Source organism: Tribolium madens, unplaced genomic scaffold, assembly GCF_015345945.1.
Source record: "Tribolium madens isolate multiple individuals breed KSU strain unplaced genomic scaffold, Tmad_KSU_1.1 Scaffold_97;HRSCAF=244;Tcas5.2_LG3a, whole genome shotgun sequence".
Lineage (NCBI taxonomy): Eukaryota > Metazoa > Arthropoda > Insecta > Coleoptera > Tenebrionidae > Tribolium > Tribolium madens.
The window spans coordinates 12233936-12254218 of NW_025401069.1; the positions used below are offsets into that span (position 1 = coordinate 12233936).

The 20283-nt window shown below is 31.4% G+C and overlaps 1 protein-coding gene across 1 annotated transcript in view; it reads right to left on the minus strand.

The window, feature by feature from the left end:
• LOC123015249 overlaps positions 1-20283 on the minus strand; it is a 102226-nt gene that overhangs the window by 28807 nt on the left and 53136 nt on the right. The window contains 1 exon segment of the mRNA XM_044414884.1: positions 10530-10702. Within this exon segment, the coding sequence (XP_044270819.1) occupies positions 10530-10702 (173 nt within the window).

Genomic DNA, 20283 nt, shown 5'->3' on the forward strand with positions numbered 1-20283 from the left:
TCTACTTTTCACACTTTTTTTTTATTAATTTTATTTAAAAAATAATATTTCTAAATTCTTATAAACACAAAATGATTTTTTTCGAAAGGCAAAAGAAAACTTAATTTTATTATTCCTTGTAGAAGTTACACACAAATTAATCAAATACTTCACACATTTTTTTGCTTTCTGTTACGAAATTTAAATTCCAATATTTTAAAATTTGTAACGCTCTTTTCGTAAAAATTGAGGATTTGCAGAAAAAATTGCACTTTCGGTACTTCAAAATGAATAGTTATCGCAGTTTTTCATTCCAAAAATGTTTGAATATTATTACAAAATTGAAATTTTTGTTTCCTACCAAACATGTCAAACCCTAAGACGTAGTTTTGCCATTAATGTAAGTTTTCTATAAAAAATAGTCAATCGAGAAGAAATTTTTATGAAAAAAGAATAGGACCACAACTACCGGATCAGAAAAAGGAAGGTGGATGAGAAGGGTAGAAAGAACAAAAGAAAAATTATATTATTCCTTGCAACTAAAAATTAGTTAAAAACTTCACACATTTTTCTGATTCCAAAAAGAAAAGTAGTCGATCAAGAAAAAACAGAAGAGACGGGGAAAAAATTATACATTTTATTGATCAGTATTCTACTTTTCACACTCTTTTTTATTATTTTTATTAAAAAAAAATAATATTTCTAAATTCTTATAAAATTTTGAACTTCTAAACCTAAAATTAATTTTTTTCGAAAAAAAAAAATGGTCGAAGAGGACAGAAAGGACAGAAGAAAACTTATCCTTATTATTCCTTGTAGAATTTACTCAAAGACTTCACACATTTTTATGCTTTGTAAGTAACTTGTGTTACGAAATTGGAATTCCTAACTACTTACAAAATTTTAAAATTTGTAATGCTTTTTTCGTAAAAATTGAGGATTTGCAAGAAAAATTGCACTTTCAGTACTTCAGAATTAATAGCTATTGCACTTTTTCATTCCAAAAATGTTTGAAAATTTTTGTCATAACTGTAAGTTTTCTATAAAAAAAATACTCGATCGAGAAGAAGTAGAAGACGCGGGGAAAAATTAGACTTATTATTGATCAGATCTCTAAATTTTTATGAAAAAAGGATAAGACCACGACTACCGGGTCAGAAAAAAGAAGGTGGTCGAGAAGGGTAGAAAGAACAGAAGAAAAATTATATTATTCCTTGCAGAATTTATATACAAATTAGTTAAAAACACACATTTTTCTGGTTACTTTTGTTACGAATAGCAATTTCTAAATCCTGACAAAATTTTAAAATCTGTAACGTATTTACGTTTTTGTGGACACAGAATCAGTAGTTTTCGTATTTTTTTTATTCCAAAAATGTTTGATATAGTAAATTTAGCGCAAGTGATGTTAAGATCGCCGGATTTTAATTCAGAGTTATGAAACTATTTTGTAATTCGTTGAATGAAAAAATCGTGTTTTATATTTCGCTAGAAGCGGTTTTAATTAAATCGGGGTGTTTTCCGTGTGGCCAGAGCTGGCCGATTTCCAAAAAGACCCCGCGATAAATAACCTCTAGATTGCGATACCTCGACGCACACGTCCATGCCAAAGCCGAGGTATGCACAAAACGTTGTGGGAAACCGAAAGTTTGTGACCAAATTAAATGCATGAATCATGTTGATAAATTATTCACGACAGTGTGTACAGCGTTCGCACCTTTACTTTGCCCCTGAAGAATTCCACTTGTTAACCGAAAACCTTCCACGAACGCATAATTAATGCCAAAAACGCATCGTGATGTTTGTTTTCGGTTCGTGTTGACTCAATCCCATTAGGGCTGACGGCATGTCAAACTAAATTAAAACCGTTTCCGAACCACCCGACAAATAATCATCGACCGAGGGGAGACTGGATATAGATTAGAGGCTTTTCACGATTTTTATCAATACCCAGGGGATTACGCGACGTAATTGGAACTAGCACACAGTGGCGGCTCGTAGCCTTTTATTAAGAGGAGGCAGATCTTTTTTTATATAAAAAAATAGAAATACAGGGCGCCAGAACTCGCGCCCCAGAAAAAAAATTCAAGTTAGATAAGGTAATACCAGAAACATGAAAAAAATGTTTAAAAAGTTCTATCTGTCAAAAAATTTTGAGATTTATTTTTTGACATTTGACATTTTTTTTATCTATTTAATGATACTGATAATCTTGTATATGTTTTTTTTACAATTATTTAGTAAAGGGACAAAAATTTTGCCAATAAAAACCACAAATAACATTGAACAGAGTTACAATTTGGAATGCAGCTTCCTTGTTTCCTCTATTAATAGCCTATAGAAAAAAAACTTAGAAAATTATTTTTCCAACAGAAATAAATACAGGGTGTTTACAGTCTTTGAGTTGAAAATTAACCTAGTAATAGAAGAGTACAGAAATACTGTAACCGAGAACAAAACTCACACAAATGTTATTATCAAGAATGTTATTTAACTCCAAAATATTGGTACACGGTTTGAGGGTCACTGGAATTATTTCCTTGTTCAGATAAAATTGTATTGTTGCAACACAAAAAAATCGTATCCATGACAATGAAAGAGAAAAGTCACTTCATAGATTTGACACTGTCATCATTTGATTTGCTTTTGCTTTAGTTTTTATCAAAATTCGAAGATCTTCTGTTTAATCCCTTTCAGCGAATGGTTTTCAATAGGTTTGATTCGTTTTTCTTAATTTTTCTCTATATTTATGAACATGTATGGCAAAATATTAAAATAATATATTGGTTGTCGTGATTATGATTTACGGTGAAACACAAGGTAATGATACTATTGGCCATTGTTGCAGCCGAAGCAGCAGTTCTCAAACAAATAGTGTAAAATGAATAATTTCCTTTAAAAACGTGAATTCTTGTTTTATATAGCGTATTAGTTTTCTTCTACCGTGAATATCATCTCATTTAAATTTCAACCTCAAGACTGTAAACACCCTGTAGAGTCAAAGTGCAAACTTTAAACCCTCATAACTTTGAAATTTTTATAGATAGAATTTTTTTAACATTTTTTTCCATGTTCCTGGTATCTTACCTTATATGGCATTTTTCTCTGGGGCGAGAGTTCTGGCGCACCCTGTATACGTAACGACTAAAAAATGATTCTTTGCTTTGCTGACCACGAAAAGCTACCTTTTAACAGCAAAGAAAAATACAAAAATCGATTAACCTTTTTAAAATTTCCCAATTTTTTTGAACGATTCATTAAATTTATTAATTTCAATTTATTTTATTTACCCTCGAGATGTAATTTGCTACTCATACATTTAGTACATTTTTTTAAAACAATGTTGTTAATGTCAAAATTCCCTCAAAGACCACACTGTACTACCCTAAAACCTTCTTTTCGGAACTGCTGTACATTAAAATCTCCCTAGATTACGTTTGAGGCTATGTTAGTAATTTTCAAATGTCAGAAAAGTTTCAAGTGAAAGTAATTTTTTTACGAAAGACGGTAAGGACACGGAAAAATGCAACTCCTAACCGGGAAAAATTTATTTAATGGGTAATTTAAATTTTTACTAATTTTCAGAATCTGATTCAAAATTTTCAGACCACCAATCGTCTTCAGAAGTTGAATCATTATTGGAATACTGGATTAGTCATGCAATTTATTGGATGCCGTTCTTTTTAGGTATTTTTACACAACCAAAATTGTCAAATTCATGAAGAATTTTAACATGGTTGTTTTTTTGTATGTATACAGGCTGCGTCAGAACTCGCGCCTCAGAGAAAAATGGTAAGGTAAGATCCCAGGAACATGGAAAAAATGTTAAAAAAATTTTTCTATAAAAATTTCGAAGTTATGAGGGTTTAAATTTTGCACTTTGACTCTATTTATTTCTGTTGGAAAAATAATTTTCCAAGTTTTTTTTTGCTATAGGCTGTTAAATGAGGAAACAAGAAAGCTGTATCCTAATTTGTAACTCTGTTCAATGTTATTTGTGGCTTTTATTAGCAAAATTTTTGTACCTTTACTAAATAGTTGTATACAAGATAATCAGTATCATTAAATAAACATAAAAAATGTCAAATGTCAAAAAATAAATGTCAAAAATTTTGACAGATAGAATTTTTTAAACATTTTTTCCGTGTTCCTGGTATCTTACATTATTTGAAAATTTTCTCTGAAGCGCGAGTTCTGGCGCACCCTGTATATTCACAAAATCTAATCATAGCTATTTTTCTTGTTACGTTAGGGCTCTGCTTGAGATAAAACACAATTTCACAATAATTTATTCGAACAATTATTATAATTCAATTAACTCGTACGAGAGCTAGGCTAAGACTGACTCGTTTTCGTGTTAATTTCCTCAAAAACGGCAATATTTGCAAAAAAACCTTTTGTACATTGACAGATTTCAGAATTCCCAGCAATTTGAAAAATTAATTCCCATTGGATTAATAAAAAATGGCGGGGCCTTCTGCCCCACTCAAAGTTACTCTCTGGCCTAAAAACACTTTGAATTACGTACTAGCCTTTTCAAAAATCTCAGCTCTGACCTGCGCACTGCTTACCAGAGCTGTGAAGGCGCGGCGGTTTATTTAAAACTGGTTCACTATTATTTATAGCAAAAAAAATCAACATTTGAACAAATAAAAAATTATTAAGGTTAAAATTATATAAAATTGTAATTTACGATTCAAAAATAGTCAAAATAATTTAAATTTCTAGTTTAACTTCTATTTTCACTAAAGAGCCGCGTATGATGTGTTGCCTATAAATTTTGAATTTGGGGGCACTTAGGACATCTCGTTCTAGTCGGCGGGTTATCTCAAGACCCACTTTATCAACGTTGTGTTCAATTAGGGATCCTCTTTCGGCTCATTAGGCCTCTTTCACGCCACCGCCTCCACAAAGTCCAGCGTTGAGCGTTTTCTGAAGTATGCGTGCTGAAATTTTCATAACGGTCTCTCCTCCGCAGCCCTTTTACCATAACGAACGTACTGCTTCGTCAAACACGCTTTTGCAGAAAACGGTTAGACAGACACTCTCAATTTGTCAAAGCGGCGACATAAAGCTTTGAATTTATAAATTGGATTCTGCAGTTGAAAAACCGCAAAAAGCCGACTTTTATGTATCGTGCACCCTTTTTATTTTTTCCGTTTCCGCGTGCGTTTTCCCACCCGAACATCCGTTCGGAGACGGCAACCCTTTCGAGTGCGTGCGGAAACCCCTTTGTCTGGGCGCTCGAGGCCACGGGGCCACGTCCCGTCTCGTCGGGGGTGTCTGATGTCGGCGTCTGTCGGTAACGACGCGCCACCCTCTCCCTCTCTCGACGTAAATTTGATCCAGCCATCAATCCGTCTGCCGGAAAAAAACGAGGCCTAGAGTTTTGTGGATCGACGATATCAAAGACGATGACGCGAATTGGCAAAAAGGTCCCACCGCAGGGTGGGACGTGGCCACCATAGGGGCAATTAACAGTGGAAAACTCGGGAAAAGTAAAATTCCAGCGATTTTTGATTTCAATGGACGTAAATTATTGAAAAAAATTTAAATCGGCTATTTCGCAAACAGTAACGTAATTAACTTTGCATAATTTCGCTGATTTTTAATCTTTTCAGCTTCGTCAGGACATTGTGGTGTAACTTATTGTTGAGAAATTACATTATTTTACTAGTGGAGTCATATCTGTTACTTAATTGTTAAAATTAACATTGATTGAGACATCGATTACAAATTTAAAATACAAATAAGACACCTAAACACATTTTTATTATGATGAAGTTGAAAAAATTACAAATCAGCGAAACGTCGACAAGAAAATTGTTTTTATTTTATGAACCTGTCGAAAACTGTCCCGAAAACAACAAACAATACAAAAATTATTATAAAAAAACAATAGTATACTTAGGAGTAAAAGTGACAGTTTATATGCAGAGAAGTTATTTTGAGATTTCCGAAAGTGTTTAGTGCAATTAGTAGTGCAAAACAGGCAAGAAAGAGATAACATTAGTAAATATCATGGTAAAAGTAAAAACGTTTAAGCGGAAAAACAGAGTTTTTACTCCATGGAAGGTAAAACTTTTACTTGTGTCTTTTAGTCATAAAAAGGTTACTTTTGTGACTGCGGATAAATATATTTCTTTTGTAAAAATACTTATGAAGTAAAATTTGTTTGGTGAGAGAATTAGTTTACGACCACAAACTTTGTTAGTTTTTTGTTTCCGTCTGAAAATTTTGTTAAAAAATTATGGTTTATATTTGATGTTTCGAATCTATGAATTTTGGAATAAATTTTGTGTTATTTATTTGATAAACAAAAACACGATTAGCCCGTCACACCAAACTTTTATTCAAAACACAACGCGTTTCAGCCACAAAGTGGTCATCCTCAGATGAGAATAGAAAAACTAATAGAGATCTATAAGGTGACCAACCCCAGAAAATTCAAAATCAAGACATTAATAAAAACAATTATAATAATTTTATTCCAAAACACGAAATAAAAACTACCAATGAAACTAATATAAAAATTTAAATATAATAATTAAGTTAATAATTAACATATTCATTGTTTTGTGTTAATTCCAGTTTTTTTGTATGAATTGCTCTGAGAATCCCTTTATTCTCTGCAAACATTGTTTAAAAATTTATGCAAGCCAAATTAATATTTAAATTGATCATTATGTTATTTTTAAGTATTTCTACTTTCAGTTGAGTTTTTTCAGGGAACCAAACACAATTTTTATTTGGAAAACGTGATAAATATATTCTATTCGAAAAACGCAAAAATAGCACTATTTTATATTATTTTAGTAAATTTTAATGAAATTTTGCAAAAAAGATCTGATTCTGTCTGAAAAACGTGTTAACACACTTCAAAAAAGGCAAAAATAATGTCATTTTTAGGATTTTTCGGTCTGTTGTAGCGTAATCTCACAAAAAACAGAGAATTTACTTCAAAAATATAAAGGCTTGGAAAAGGGAAAAGCAACAAATACTTTTTTAAAACCTGCTTAAATATACTCAAAAAAGACAAAAATAGCCCTATTTTGACTTAATTTAGGGATTATTAAGAAAATTTAAGCAAAAGAAAAATACAAAAAAATAATTTTTAACATTACTTGGCCATTTTTCGTCTTGTAACCACATTTAAAATGAGGACATTTAATTAACATACAAAAAAACTTTTAACATGCCAGACACTTTGTTTTCGCTGTAAATAAAAACCTCAACAACGGCACACTTGTGTGTGTTTGTCCTCGGAATAAATCAGGACATAAACCCAAAACAGGACAAGACAACAAAAACCTAAAATGTCCTGGCTAAGTGCTAGCCACTTTAATGATCAAGACTATCTTAATTCTGAAATTCTAATAAAAAATAATATTGTTAGTGTTTTTTATTATTAAGTATCTACACTGGCCGCCAAAATATGCAATATTTTTGTTATTCTTTGTCGGATTTTGACAAATTTTTGTTTGGCTTAAAGAAAAAACTTAGTAGATCATTGTTATTTAGTTCAATAACATTTCCAGTTTTGTCTTCTAAATGTGATACTTAAAAGACAAAGGATCTGTTTTTTTTTTACTTATTTTTATACTGAGCTGTGGTGTGCGACAGAGACAAACTTAAGTTTTTACTGATTTCAGATTATTGCCCATTATTTTTTGAATTATGTACCACATTTTCCATAATTTTAATTCTTGAGACATGAGAGATATAAACCTTCAAAAAAAAGCATTACATTTCCAATTTCAATGAATGTTTGTGGGCAGAGTGTGCCAAAACGTCAAAATAAGCGCATGGAAGCTTCCAATAATTAACCGTTTTTACTTGTTGTAATCTTTTGAAGTTCCAAGTTTTTCAGATTTTTGTGTTCAAAGAAGTAATTGTGCTCTTTTGGTGACATAAGCAATAATTCTCGGTTTAACTACCTTTTTGTGTAGCCCACTTTCTGAACGAATATTTAGTAACATTAGAAAAGCAACGTCTTTTTCAATGCTTTGTATCTCTGAGGCACCAGAAGATAAAATTTTGAAATTCTGAAATAAGTAAAATAATTTTGTCTCTGTTGCTCAGTATAAAAAACAGTGCTCTCGTCTTTTAGGTATAACATTTACAAGACAAAACTAGAAATGTTAGTGAATTAAATTACAATGTTCTACAAAGTGCAATCTTTAAGCTAAACAAAAATTCGTCAAAATATTGCAATGTGAAAAATTACAAAATTTTATTTTTCCGGTTAATTTTGGCGGCCAGTGTACAGGGTGCTGCATTTTCGATGTCCGAATAGGAAATGCATTCTGGATCTCATTTTTTGAGAAAATAATATTGGATGAAACCTCATCCCGCTATCGTCTTTTGTTTTCGACTTACAGACAAAAGTTGACATTTTGAAGAAATCTAAAAAAAATCATATCTTCGTTGATATAGAAGATACGGATTTGAAATAAAAACATTATACAAGCACTTTTTTACGAGGAATTTAATAATGTAGTTAACAATTTTTTTCAGTTATTAGTTTAGCCGTAATAAGGTAAACTTGTATTTTTTTAAACGGAAATCATAGGCGGCTATGGCAATTTCGAATAGCTTATTTTTTCTGATCTAAAAAATATATATTTGTAACAGAACATTTTTTATAACTATACTTAAAAAGTGAAATACATATTTTGTTTGATAATAGTTAGCCATGGAAAAACTATTTCACTCCAAATGTGTAAATAATAATCAATAAGAGTTTTGTGAACTGTAAAATAGATGAAAAAATAGTTAAAATTATAAAAATTTAAAAAATACCATACGGTAGAATCATTGAACAAATATGCGAGCGCTTCAGAACAAAATTATTACATATTTTTAAAAAATCCAAAAATAGGAAAAATAAATATGTCAACAGTCAACACGATTAGAAAAAACATTTTTTTGATGATCTAATGGAGGTAATAGACGGAATTTGGGTATTTGAATAGCCATATCGTCATATAATAGTAGATTATGTTATTAGGAGTAAAAGTGATTGTTTATGTGGCGAAGCTGAACGTTCATTTTGCCGAACGGAGTGAGGCAAATGGATTCAGCTGAGCCACATAGACTCACTTTTACTCCAAATAACATATACTATTTTATCTGCAAACGATTCAGATGGAACGAAAAGAGCAACACACCAATAATCAAGTAAATCACCTCAATAATCAGGACGCTTTGCAATAAAATCGTAACAAACGTCACGCGTCAGTTTCGGAATTTGTGTTGAGATTTCGAAAGTGTTGATTGATTTAACTGGTGAATAACTGGTGTAGTTTATAGTGCAATATGTCGAATGCTGATAATCTACCTTGTACCTCTCCAGAAAATGTAAAGTAAAGTAAAAAGTAAAAACGCCTAGGCGTAAAAACAGTGTTTTTACTCCATGTCTGAAAAGTAAAACTTTTACCTGTGTCATTTAGTCATAAAAGTGGTCACTTTTGTGACGTTTGCAGATAAAATATATTTTGTTAAAGAATTAAAGCGGCTTTTTTACAACACTCTATGTATCACTAGAAGTTGCAATGGATGTTAGCTTGTTTATAAACAAAGAAATATTATTAGTCGCCAATAAGTTGATTTACAATTTATTTTGCATTTTTTTCATTACTTAGTACTTAGAAAACTCTTTCATTAGTGACACTAGTTGAATATAATATAGTTTAAATCCTTTTTTGTTACAAATATATATTTTTTAGATAAGAAAAAAACAAGCTTTTTAAAAATGACATAGCCATCTGATTCCCATTTAAAAAAATACAAGTTTATTTTATTACGGCTAAACAAACAACTGGAAAAAATTGTTAACTACATTATTAAATTTTACGTAAAAAAGTGCCTGTATAATGTCTTTATTTCAAATTTGTGTCTTCTATAATAACGAAGATATGAATTTTTTTAGATTTCGCTAAAATGTCAATTTTTGTCTATAAGTCGAAAACAAAAGACGATAACGGGATGCGGTTTTAAGCAATATTATTTTCTCAAAAAATGAGCCCCAGAATGTATCACTCGTTTTTGGATAAACCTCTTAGTTTCAGAGATTCCCTATTCGGACATCCAAAATGCAGCACCCTGTACTTGTAATTTGAAGCAAGTCTGTTTTTTCTCCATTTGTGAGTTTGCCTTTTGGCAAGGTCCAACCCGCGTGTAATCTTCCGGCGTTTTCTCTCGCTTCGGCTCAAAAGTATTAAAGTTTCCGTTTTCGCGCAATAAATCAGCGAATTCATCTCTTATGCGATCAATTTTAAGCGTCCGGATCCCCCGTTGTAGCACACATGTCGCCCTAATTAGCAATTACTGGCGTCGTGCAATCAATCGTAACGTCAAAACCGCTTTCCATTCGATAGGATAGTAATTACCGTCTGTGTGCACACGCGGGGATTAAATGCAGACACGCAACCGATAACGACAACACTAAATCATCATCGGAGAGGTTATATGGCGTTCAGCGACCCGGAACTAAGGCTCCGGGCGGCGATCGGGATTTTCTGTTTTTGGAGGGGTAACACAGTACTTACGGGTGCGGTGGTCGGTGTTCGCGCGGCGTCGTGCGGATTTGCCGCCGTGCCCCCGTCTGCAGCCCCCTCCCCAGCTACTGGGCGATAATGGCTCAGCACGCACGTGATGAGCCCCAGCGCCACCGTCAGCACTATTGCGGACAACACCAGCACCAAGATGCCCCAATCGCTCACTGGAACAACACAAAATGTAGCTGCATTTTCGGCGATCGACCACTTGTTGCCGCTTATTTACATTTTTTTTTTTTGTTTATTAAATTTCGGGGTTGTTCATCCACGAAGAAAACTCCCTTCTACTAGCACACCTGCTCGCATTCAAGCGTGCAGATACTCGCCGAAATGCTTCCGGAAGGGTGGAACGGAGCGCACCTGCAGCCCCTAATTTAATTAAGGCTCTTAGGGAGACGAGTGTGGAAACAATTCCGGATTTAATTACACCAAGAGGAGATTATTAGTTATTTGTAATTCTCTCAATTGGTTTTATATCGTCCTATGCAGTGCGACCAAAAGCCCGCTTTTAGTTTTACCCCGGAACCCAATATACAGGGTGTTCCAATGAAAACGAGCCGCCCAGAATATCTCAGAAACTAAAAAGACTGCAAAAACGCCGAAACAGGTCAATTTTGTTTTCGAGGGGGACATTTTTTGACGTAATTTTTAAATCACCCCCAGTAACCCTTTAGGTAACTCCCACGCACCCCAACTAAAAAAAATAAATAGTACTACCCTACTTGGGGCACATCAAAAGAAAGATATTTTAACAAGCTTTTCAAAACTTTTTACCAAAATTGAATCAGACCATCCATTCATGAGATACAGAGTGTTCTAATAAAAACGATCCAGAAAAAAATTGCTTTAGTTGGAAAGAGAGAGGTAGATCTCGCTTTAAGATGGTCCTTAGAGTGAGACCTACCCCTCTCTTTCCAACTAATGCAAAGTAAATGGCAGCATTTTAATTTTGTTTTACAAATAACCGCTTTATTTATTATTTTATTTAAAAGCGTTTTACCGCAATGGTAACAATAATTTCTTATCTGAAGATTGGTTTAAAAATATCCACATTTGAATGGTCTTTAAAAACCCATATAAAGTGTGCGTTCTCCTTTAGTTTTTAGGGTCCCACTGATATACGCTAAAATTTTTGAACAATATCAAAGCATCAAATTGAAGTCTATATAATCCTCTATTGTTTCCACTAGCAAATTCTTTTTTTAATCAATTAGAAATATTAATTTTTGCGCCGGCCCTAAAATTTGAGACACCCTGTACTTGAGTTGAATATCCGTTACGAATTCCTTTGCTAGAATTATTTTAGAAAAATGAAACTACACTTATTCGTGCAATAAAGAAAAAAAAAAAATAGGATATTAAAAGCTAATCACATATGTACAAAGTGAATAAAAAGTATGAAAGCAAGCGTTTTTTTTTTAATTATTTGTCTTCAGAAAATAATAATTAATAAAAATTAAACTGCTATAAAACATGTGGTCGTGTTTTGAGAATAAAATTTTGTCCTCTTTTTGTGTGAATTTTTTCTCAAAATGGCAACATATAAAAAATTTAATAAAATGTAAATATGTAGTTGTAATTCTTTGATCAAAGCCTATCTAAAAAAAAATGTCATAGTGGATTGCCATTTAAAAAAAAATAAAACTTTTACAAAATTCAAAACAAAAAAAAACAAAAAATTGTATTCTTTATCAATTTTTATATTTTTTTAAATTAACAGTTTAAGAAAAAAACCTTGGTTTCATACTGTTTATTCACGTGGTATACTGTCACTATAATATTAATGTAAAAAAGTCATCCCGAAAACAAGAAAATAAATTAAAGTTATTAGATGCTGTTATTTTATTAATTTTTTTCAATTCACAAATGTTTTAAGCATCGAAAAATCGAATTCAGATAATAAAAGTTGGTTTATAGCTGATTTACACCAAAAGTTTTAATTTTGTATTCATGAAAATTAATTTAAGCTCAAGGCAGCCGCCCTTTAGCAACGAACGTGTTCATATTTATACCTAATTTTTTTTAGGTGTTAATAAAAATTGAGCATACCTATAAACTTTGTACCTGTAATCTCTAAGAAAAGTTGCAGACACTGAATTACTTTTGCCTTAGTTATAATGCCCATAGTTCAAATATGAATATTTTTTTATTCAAGCCTTTTTAAAAGCCGCCGCGAGGAGTAAATCCCTAAATCCCGAGCATAAGATTTACAAAATAATCAAAAATGTGGTTTTCTTTAACTAAATCTTAACTGATGTTTTCATATATATTAAAAAATAATCATGTTGAAAAAAAAACAACTTTAAGCGGCTTTGATTCTGTTAAATGCTCAAACACCAAGTTTCTACGATAAACCATTTGCAAGAAAACTTGTATCAAAAATTCTGACATATTAATTATTTTACCCTAAATGAGTAATTTTTTTATAAAGCTGATTCAACAGCGAAGTAGATTATTAAATTTCACTTAAGATGACACTGCGACCTATTCTCCAATGTTAATATTTACAAAAATATCTTGCATCAAAAATTGGATATTTTACGTATTACATTTGTGAACCCATTGCATAGAAACAGTTTTTTGGAACTTTGGGGTGCAGAAATTGGGTCAAAGTCCAAACTGCGCCTGTGGTTTTATCACTGATAAGCGACCGCATTTCCGCTGCAGTTCGCAAAAATTGCGTATAAATTCGTGGAAATTCCGCGTTTTCGTGATAAGCCTTATCTCGGCCCGTTTCTAAAAATAGTGAAAAGTCGGTGAAAGAGACGCACAATGCGCGTCGGGACGTCCGTGTAGGTTTAAAGTTGTCGATCAAACGAGATGAAAATGTATGTGACACCTCAGACATGTTTACTTAAGCTAAGTATTTCTCAAGGTGTTGAAAAGTCAACACGCTGTAAAAAGTCGCTATTTATAATTCGGTAAGGCGTCAGAAAAGTGTACGAAGAGGGCCCAAATCTCATGCTGCACACGAAATGTTGTCGAAGAAACGGCCGATATTTGCATATAACAGCAACTTGTCCGGTCCAGACAAAATAAAATTTCGGTTTTATTTCATTGCTGGGTCGTACCGACACCGGTTCAATGTCAGACGAGTACTCGCACGGAATCGGTAAACAAGACCCGACCGCAAATTTTGGGGGCAAATATGTCCCAGACGATTTTTTGCACCGGAATGACCGCCTTTTTTCATTAACACTTTATCAAATGCAGCCACATTGTGATGCACATGCTTGCACTCGCAATTATCGAGTCGAGATTTTGACAAATTTTTACCTGTCGCCGAATTTACGAGCTTTAAAACCAACTTTCATGGAGAAAAAGAACAAAAACTTGACGCTGAATAAACAAATTCTTCCGAACAAACAAAATATTTACTAAAATAGATCGTCCGATTTGGCGATTTGCGTACGCGTGCAGAATTACTTAAAAATGGCTGATAATTTTCAAAACAAATAAACAGATCCCAAACTTGGACTTTGTCGATTTTTTGCCAAATTAAGATAATGTCAACATCAGTAATTTCATAAAGAAATTAATTAAGTAATTACTTAATTAGTTAACATAGATAATTCTAATTTACATAAAATATAATTATTTTGTATTAAATTTGTACCAAAATAAATAATCCCAAAGCTAAACATGAAATAAAATTCAGCTCTCATTGCGTCTATTTCTCTGTTATAAAATTGGAATTAAATTTGAACATTAATTCAAAAAGTTTCAAAGTATTTATTTTATTTATAAATAAAATTAAAACTTTTAATAGACTTTAATACAATTTTATTGAATTTTAGTAGTTGAAATGACACCTCACTGCTAATTCTACACTGAATGCGCATATTATTTTATAAATATTTTCTTGTTTTGTTTATTTTTTTTTGTTTATTTGGAAAAAAGCTACATTAGCAGAATTGAGCACAAAACAAGCACAAATTATTCACAAATCCCCTAAAATTCTAAATAAAACATTCAATTCATCCGCTAATTAGATATGGAATTAGTTAACAATTTTCTACATAAATTAGAAATAAGCACAATTCAAATTAGCATCAGTTCAAGTGAGCACAAAATATACAGGGTGTTTCAAAACTTGCGCCCCAGAGAAAAATGACAAGTAGGTTAAGAAACTAAAAACATAGAAAAAATGTTTAAATTTTGCACTTTGACCGTATTTATTTCTGTTGAAAAAATAATTTTACATGTTTTTTGCTGTAGGCTATTAGAAGAAAAAAAAGTGGTATCCTAAATTAGTCATTTTAATGACAAAGTTTTTTTAGCTACACTGAATATTTATGAAAAAACATACTAAATCATCAGTAACATTTAATTGACATAAAAAACGTTAAAAAAATTTCAAAATTTTTTGACAGAATTTTTTAAACATTTTTTTCATGTTCCTGGTATCTTATTTTACTTGGCATTTTTTTCTTAGACGTGAGTTCTAAAACACCTGTATAGAAAACAACAATTATTTAAAAAAAATGGAGTTTTGAAGAGTTAACCGTCAAATTAGCCCCCGAATTTTAATCCCTTTTTTTGTTTATTTGGTAAAGAAAACAAATAATAAAAACATGAAAACAACTCATAACATAAATTAAAAGAAATAATAAAGTGGAGGACTAACTTAAATGACCTGTCGCGAAGTTTATTACTTATTCATAACAAATTCATTTATTAATCAGTTAAAACATAAAATGAATTAAGATTACCAAAGTTTAAAACAGCAATATTTAAAAAATCTCTCTCCTACAATACAATAAAGTTATACAATTCTTCCCATTTGTTTAAAGAAAAACTTTCAGTGAACAATTTTCACAAAAAGATAAAAATACATTTTTTGAACTTCTAGTTTTACTTTTGCTTTTTGTTATTTTCTTATTGTTTAATTTCCTGTTATTTCTTCTTAAGTAGTTTTTCTTAATTTTAGTTAAAGTTTAATGCAATTTTTCATTTTTCTTTTTTGCCTATTTTTTATTTTTTTATTAATTTACTTTTCTGTTTATTTGTTTTACTAATATTTCTTTTTTTCTTTTTTTGAACACTATTTTCATAGCAAAGCCACGACCTAGTATGATTTTGGAAAATTATTGAAATCACAGATCTTAAATTCGAATTTGCTTTTCACAACCAAATTGGAAAAAATCATGTATAAAATACGATTTAAAATGGTTGTTTTTTTGCACACGTCTAGTAAAAAACACGCACATTTTGCAACTTGGTGCATAAATAGCTAACATTTTTTTTTAGTAACATTTTTTAGTTTTTTTTTTATAATAAACGATTTTGGTTCAGAAAAACGAAATTTAAAACTTTTATTTCCTTAATTTTTTATTTTTATTGATTATTGTTTTTTTGAATGTATTTTGAAGGAGTTTTTATTTTATGTTTTGATATCCAAGTGTTACATTTTTCTTAGTATTTATTAGTTTATGTTATTTACTGATTTGTGTTATTTTATGCTTAACTTTTATAATTTTTATGTTTTTTTATTTTTTACATTTTTTTAACTTTTACACTTTTATATTATACTTCAATTTATAGTTTTAGAGTTTCCTGTCTTATGGTTTCATTTATAATGAAATTTGTAATAAAATATGTATTTTTAAACTGCGATGAGATTGCCCCTTTCTAAAAAAATCTGTAACGACGCCCATGTGGGGTCAGCAATACACCTAGTTCATAAATTTCTTCAATTAAAGCCCTACAACGAAAATTCTTTCTAATTTTGACACTGACAATTGTTTATTAAATCGAACAGACTTTACATCTAAATTCCTAGTTAACGTTAACTATTTTTTTTTCAGAATTAATAATAGTTTGACAATTAAACAATTTTAATTCGAAATTGATGCGGGGCTATGCAAAAACTGGTCGGTTACCTCATAAATAAATTTAAACCTTAAGTTCATTTATGTCGATTTTTATCAAACATTTGAAATTCAATGATCAGTGCGGTTATTATAATTTACGATAATTATAAAATCAAAAAATTAGTATGAACATTGCGATTAATTCGTTATAGAGCATTAATAACCCGAAATTAGGTTGAATCATAGAATGAACAAGACGTGAACTGTCGTGAAGAAATTTGCTAATTTTGTACTTTTTGAAACCTTTGAACTCATAAATTACGCTAAAATCGTTCAAATTCAAGCTTCAAAAAAAAGAGTGTAGTCTAATCAAAATCCGGACCGCCTTTCCAAGGCTAATATCTCCCCTAGTCACCGGCCGTCTAGACGTTTCTATTCCCCGATTAAAACAATACAGTCGCTTCTCCATACATGAGATAGAGAAAAGTGTGTCATAAAGGTGGCTTGCTCTAGGTCACACTGTCTGGCCGAGGCAGTTCTAGTGGCCAGACATATCGATTTGGCTCGGCTACATCCCTCCTCGTGTGTTTGTTGATCTGAATAATGTTAATTCGTAGCGCCCCTCGCGGCGATGCGTCGAACCAAACCACTACGAACGTCTAACCTTAAGTGCGGTTTCGCAACAAAGCAACATTTGCATATTTTCATTTTGCAATAATGTTTTTGTGGAGCGATTTCAGACGGTGACATACATTTTCTGCAAGGTTGTTCAACTTGGACAATAAACTCAGTTTGTGCCTTATTTGGACTATGAACGACTGTCCCGGATGGCATATAAATGCCACTCGATTCAAATTTCTCCCGGGGGTTTGCATTTTTTTTTTTTTGATAATGGGTTGCGGCTCGGGGAATTTTGACACAGTGTGACCTTTGCAAGGCTTCCGTTAAGTGTAATGCGATTACGGGGATTGCTGGAGGGAATTTTTGATTTCCGAGGGAAGTGAACAAATTTGAGGGTGTCTTTCGATTTTCAACGTAATTAAATTTACCTACTTCTAAATTGGGAAATCAACGAAAATCTAATTTTTTACAAGTAGAATTTACAAATGTGACCAGTTTTGTTATAATAGGGGTAAGTGAGGTAAAGTAGATCAAAAAACTTTCACTACAAACGAAAAATGAGGCAAACTTACTTTCTAAAGACATAAGTAATTAACTAGAAAAAATAAAGTAAAAAGCGAGGGATTCAAATTTTTTACATTTACATTTTTTTTAATAACGAAAGTACACAATAGTAACAAGATACTTTTTATCAAAGCAAAAGCGGTATAAAATTTCAGTTTCAATAAAAATTGAGAATGTTTTTGATTATTCTAAAAAATTTAATAGAGGTGAGGTAAAATAGAGCAAAGGTTAAAAATTAAAATTCTACTTTCAATATAAGAAAACAACAAATATTTCTCAAAATGGCAATAAAATCCAAGAATAACCAAATTTAGTTTGCTTAAATAAAATAAAATTATTTATTAATCCGAAAAATTAAGCTTAAACCCATTTACACAAGGTTTATAATATTGGATAAAGAGAGTAGTTAGTGTAAGAATTGAATGTAGAGGAAGGTAGGACAAAAAGAAGCAACTTTTGAGTCGCTAAAAAGTATGGATACAGTTAAATATTATAAAAACTATCCATCAAAACTTATTGAAATTTGGTATACGAGTATGCTTAAAAGTATTTAAATTCCATCATCTGAGATGTTTATCGAATTTCTATTTGCTCTGGGTATACAAGGCTAACTTGATTTTTTTTAATAGCAATAAGGGTCAAACATAATATTTTTAAGAAGATCATTTTTTTCTGAGTTCTGTGATGTATTTATATTCATACCTTATTTTAATCAAAACTTTAAAATAAGTATCAAACTAATAAAATTTTGAAAAATTTAGTCTTGAAAATGTTGTCTTTATCTATCGTTAGCTCTTTGCCGCCTGAACTTTGACCAAAAAATAAGTAAAAGTTAATAATTATTGTTGAAATAACATTTAAATTAAATTCTTTTTCAGGTAAATTACCTGAAAAAGAATTGAAAAGAAGCTTAAACACGAAATACATAATTTTAATGGTATACAAAAGATGTTCAAAACGATTTCCATTGACTTGAGAATTTGTATACGCTGAGTTTCACTTAAATGTACCATTGTTAAACTAATTATTGCACACAAGTTTAGTTTTTGGCTAATATGCAAGTGACAGATCGCTAACAACAGTATTTTCAAAGCTAACTCAGTTTTACTTTTCCAGAATTTTTATTTTTTTTACATTTTAATAAAAATAAAGGTGGGCATATGATACATTATTAAATTCAGAAAAAAATGCTCTTTTAAAAATTATTAAATTTGACTCTTCGTGTTATTAAAAAAAATCAAGTTAGCCTTGTATTTTCAAAATAAATGATTTTAGAAAATTGAAAAAGATCTCAGATAACAGAATTTAAACACTTCTAACTGTTTCCCAAATTTCAACGTCCTCTGCTAAACCGTTCTGAAAATATTTAGCTGTATCCATACTTTTTAGCGACCCAGAATACATAAAAATATTTTATTATTAGTGTTTTCCGAATTTCAAAAAATGTCATGGCGGAAGCTAAGAAAAAAAGAAATTCCGGTAAATAGTCCAAACATTTTGATGTTTCTTGTACTCACAAATGTCATAAGATGAAGTAACAAAAAAATTGCAAAGCTTAATTTAACAGATAGGTAGAGTGAGGTTAAAACTAGAAGTACACACCTGGGCGTGTATGACCAAAACGCGCCTCGAACGAGTTCACTTTGAAAAAAAAGGGCAGATTAAAATAAAAGTTACCATTGAAAACAGCAGAAAATTAAACTCGTGTCTTCATAAATAAATGATTTTCTTTGTAATCTTAAATTTTTCTTCTTTAATTATAACAATTATTGCATGTACAGTGTTGGAGATGACTTATTCGATTGAAGAAAATTATTTTGTTACGCCACTGGTCCGCGTCCCCTCTTATGTTTGTGCGCAATTAGGCCCGTCCAGGTGTGTACTTCTAGCTTTTACCCCACTCTACTATTGTTACAAATTTGTAAATTTGTGACATGAGTAAAATTTATTAAGTATTCATTTTTAAGTAGATTTTGCCAAAGTTATTAGAGATTTGCTTTCTTTATTTTTTAGGTTCAATAATTTGGTAAGGAAAGGTGGGGAAAGATAAAAACGAGAACAAAACTTCACTCAAAGTTCTGAAATATGTATTTTGCCTAATTTATAGTAGTTAAAAAATTCTTTCTTTCATTTAGGTGCACTCATAAATCAAAAAGAAGAATCCTGGAGATGAAGAACAAAGCTAAAAGAAAACAGAAAACAAGAAATAAATCTTCACAACTAATATTTTGAAAAAAAACACAAAAGCTAAAAATTTTCCTTATAACTAATCATAATTACAACTTAATAACAAAAAAAGTTTGACAAAGCCCTCTTCAGAGATAAAGTGGAGTGCCTATCAAGGTAAAGTCGTTTTTCGGGTTTTGTTTCGCAACAATCGCGGTTAAATAAAGTAAACACCTGTAATGTTTACCATACGATCACACATCACAAAGTGTTTCCTTCCTGCCGGCGATGCGCCCCGCCCCTAAAATTCACGAAAACTTCCTGCAGACGACATGCAACAATTTCCGTCACTTTCGCCCTTTGTAAAAATTTCATTTGTGGCGGAATCCGGCCCTGTCGTCGTTACTCTAGACACAACACACTCGTTGCAGCCTTAATAACCCCCGCAGCATTATGATTAGTCAATAACCATAAAATACATATCGCGGGCTAAACAACTTCCTATTTATAATGTACCGTCTAGACGGCGGGTCGATATTTCGACGGAGGCCGTCGACAGATGACGCTCGCGAGCGCCGTCT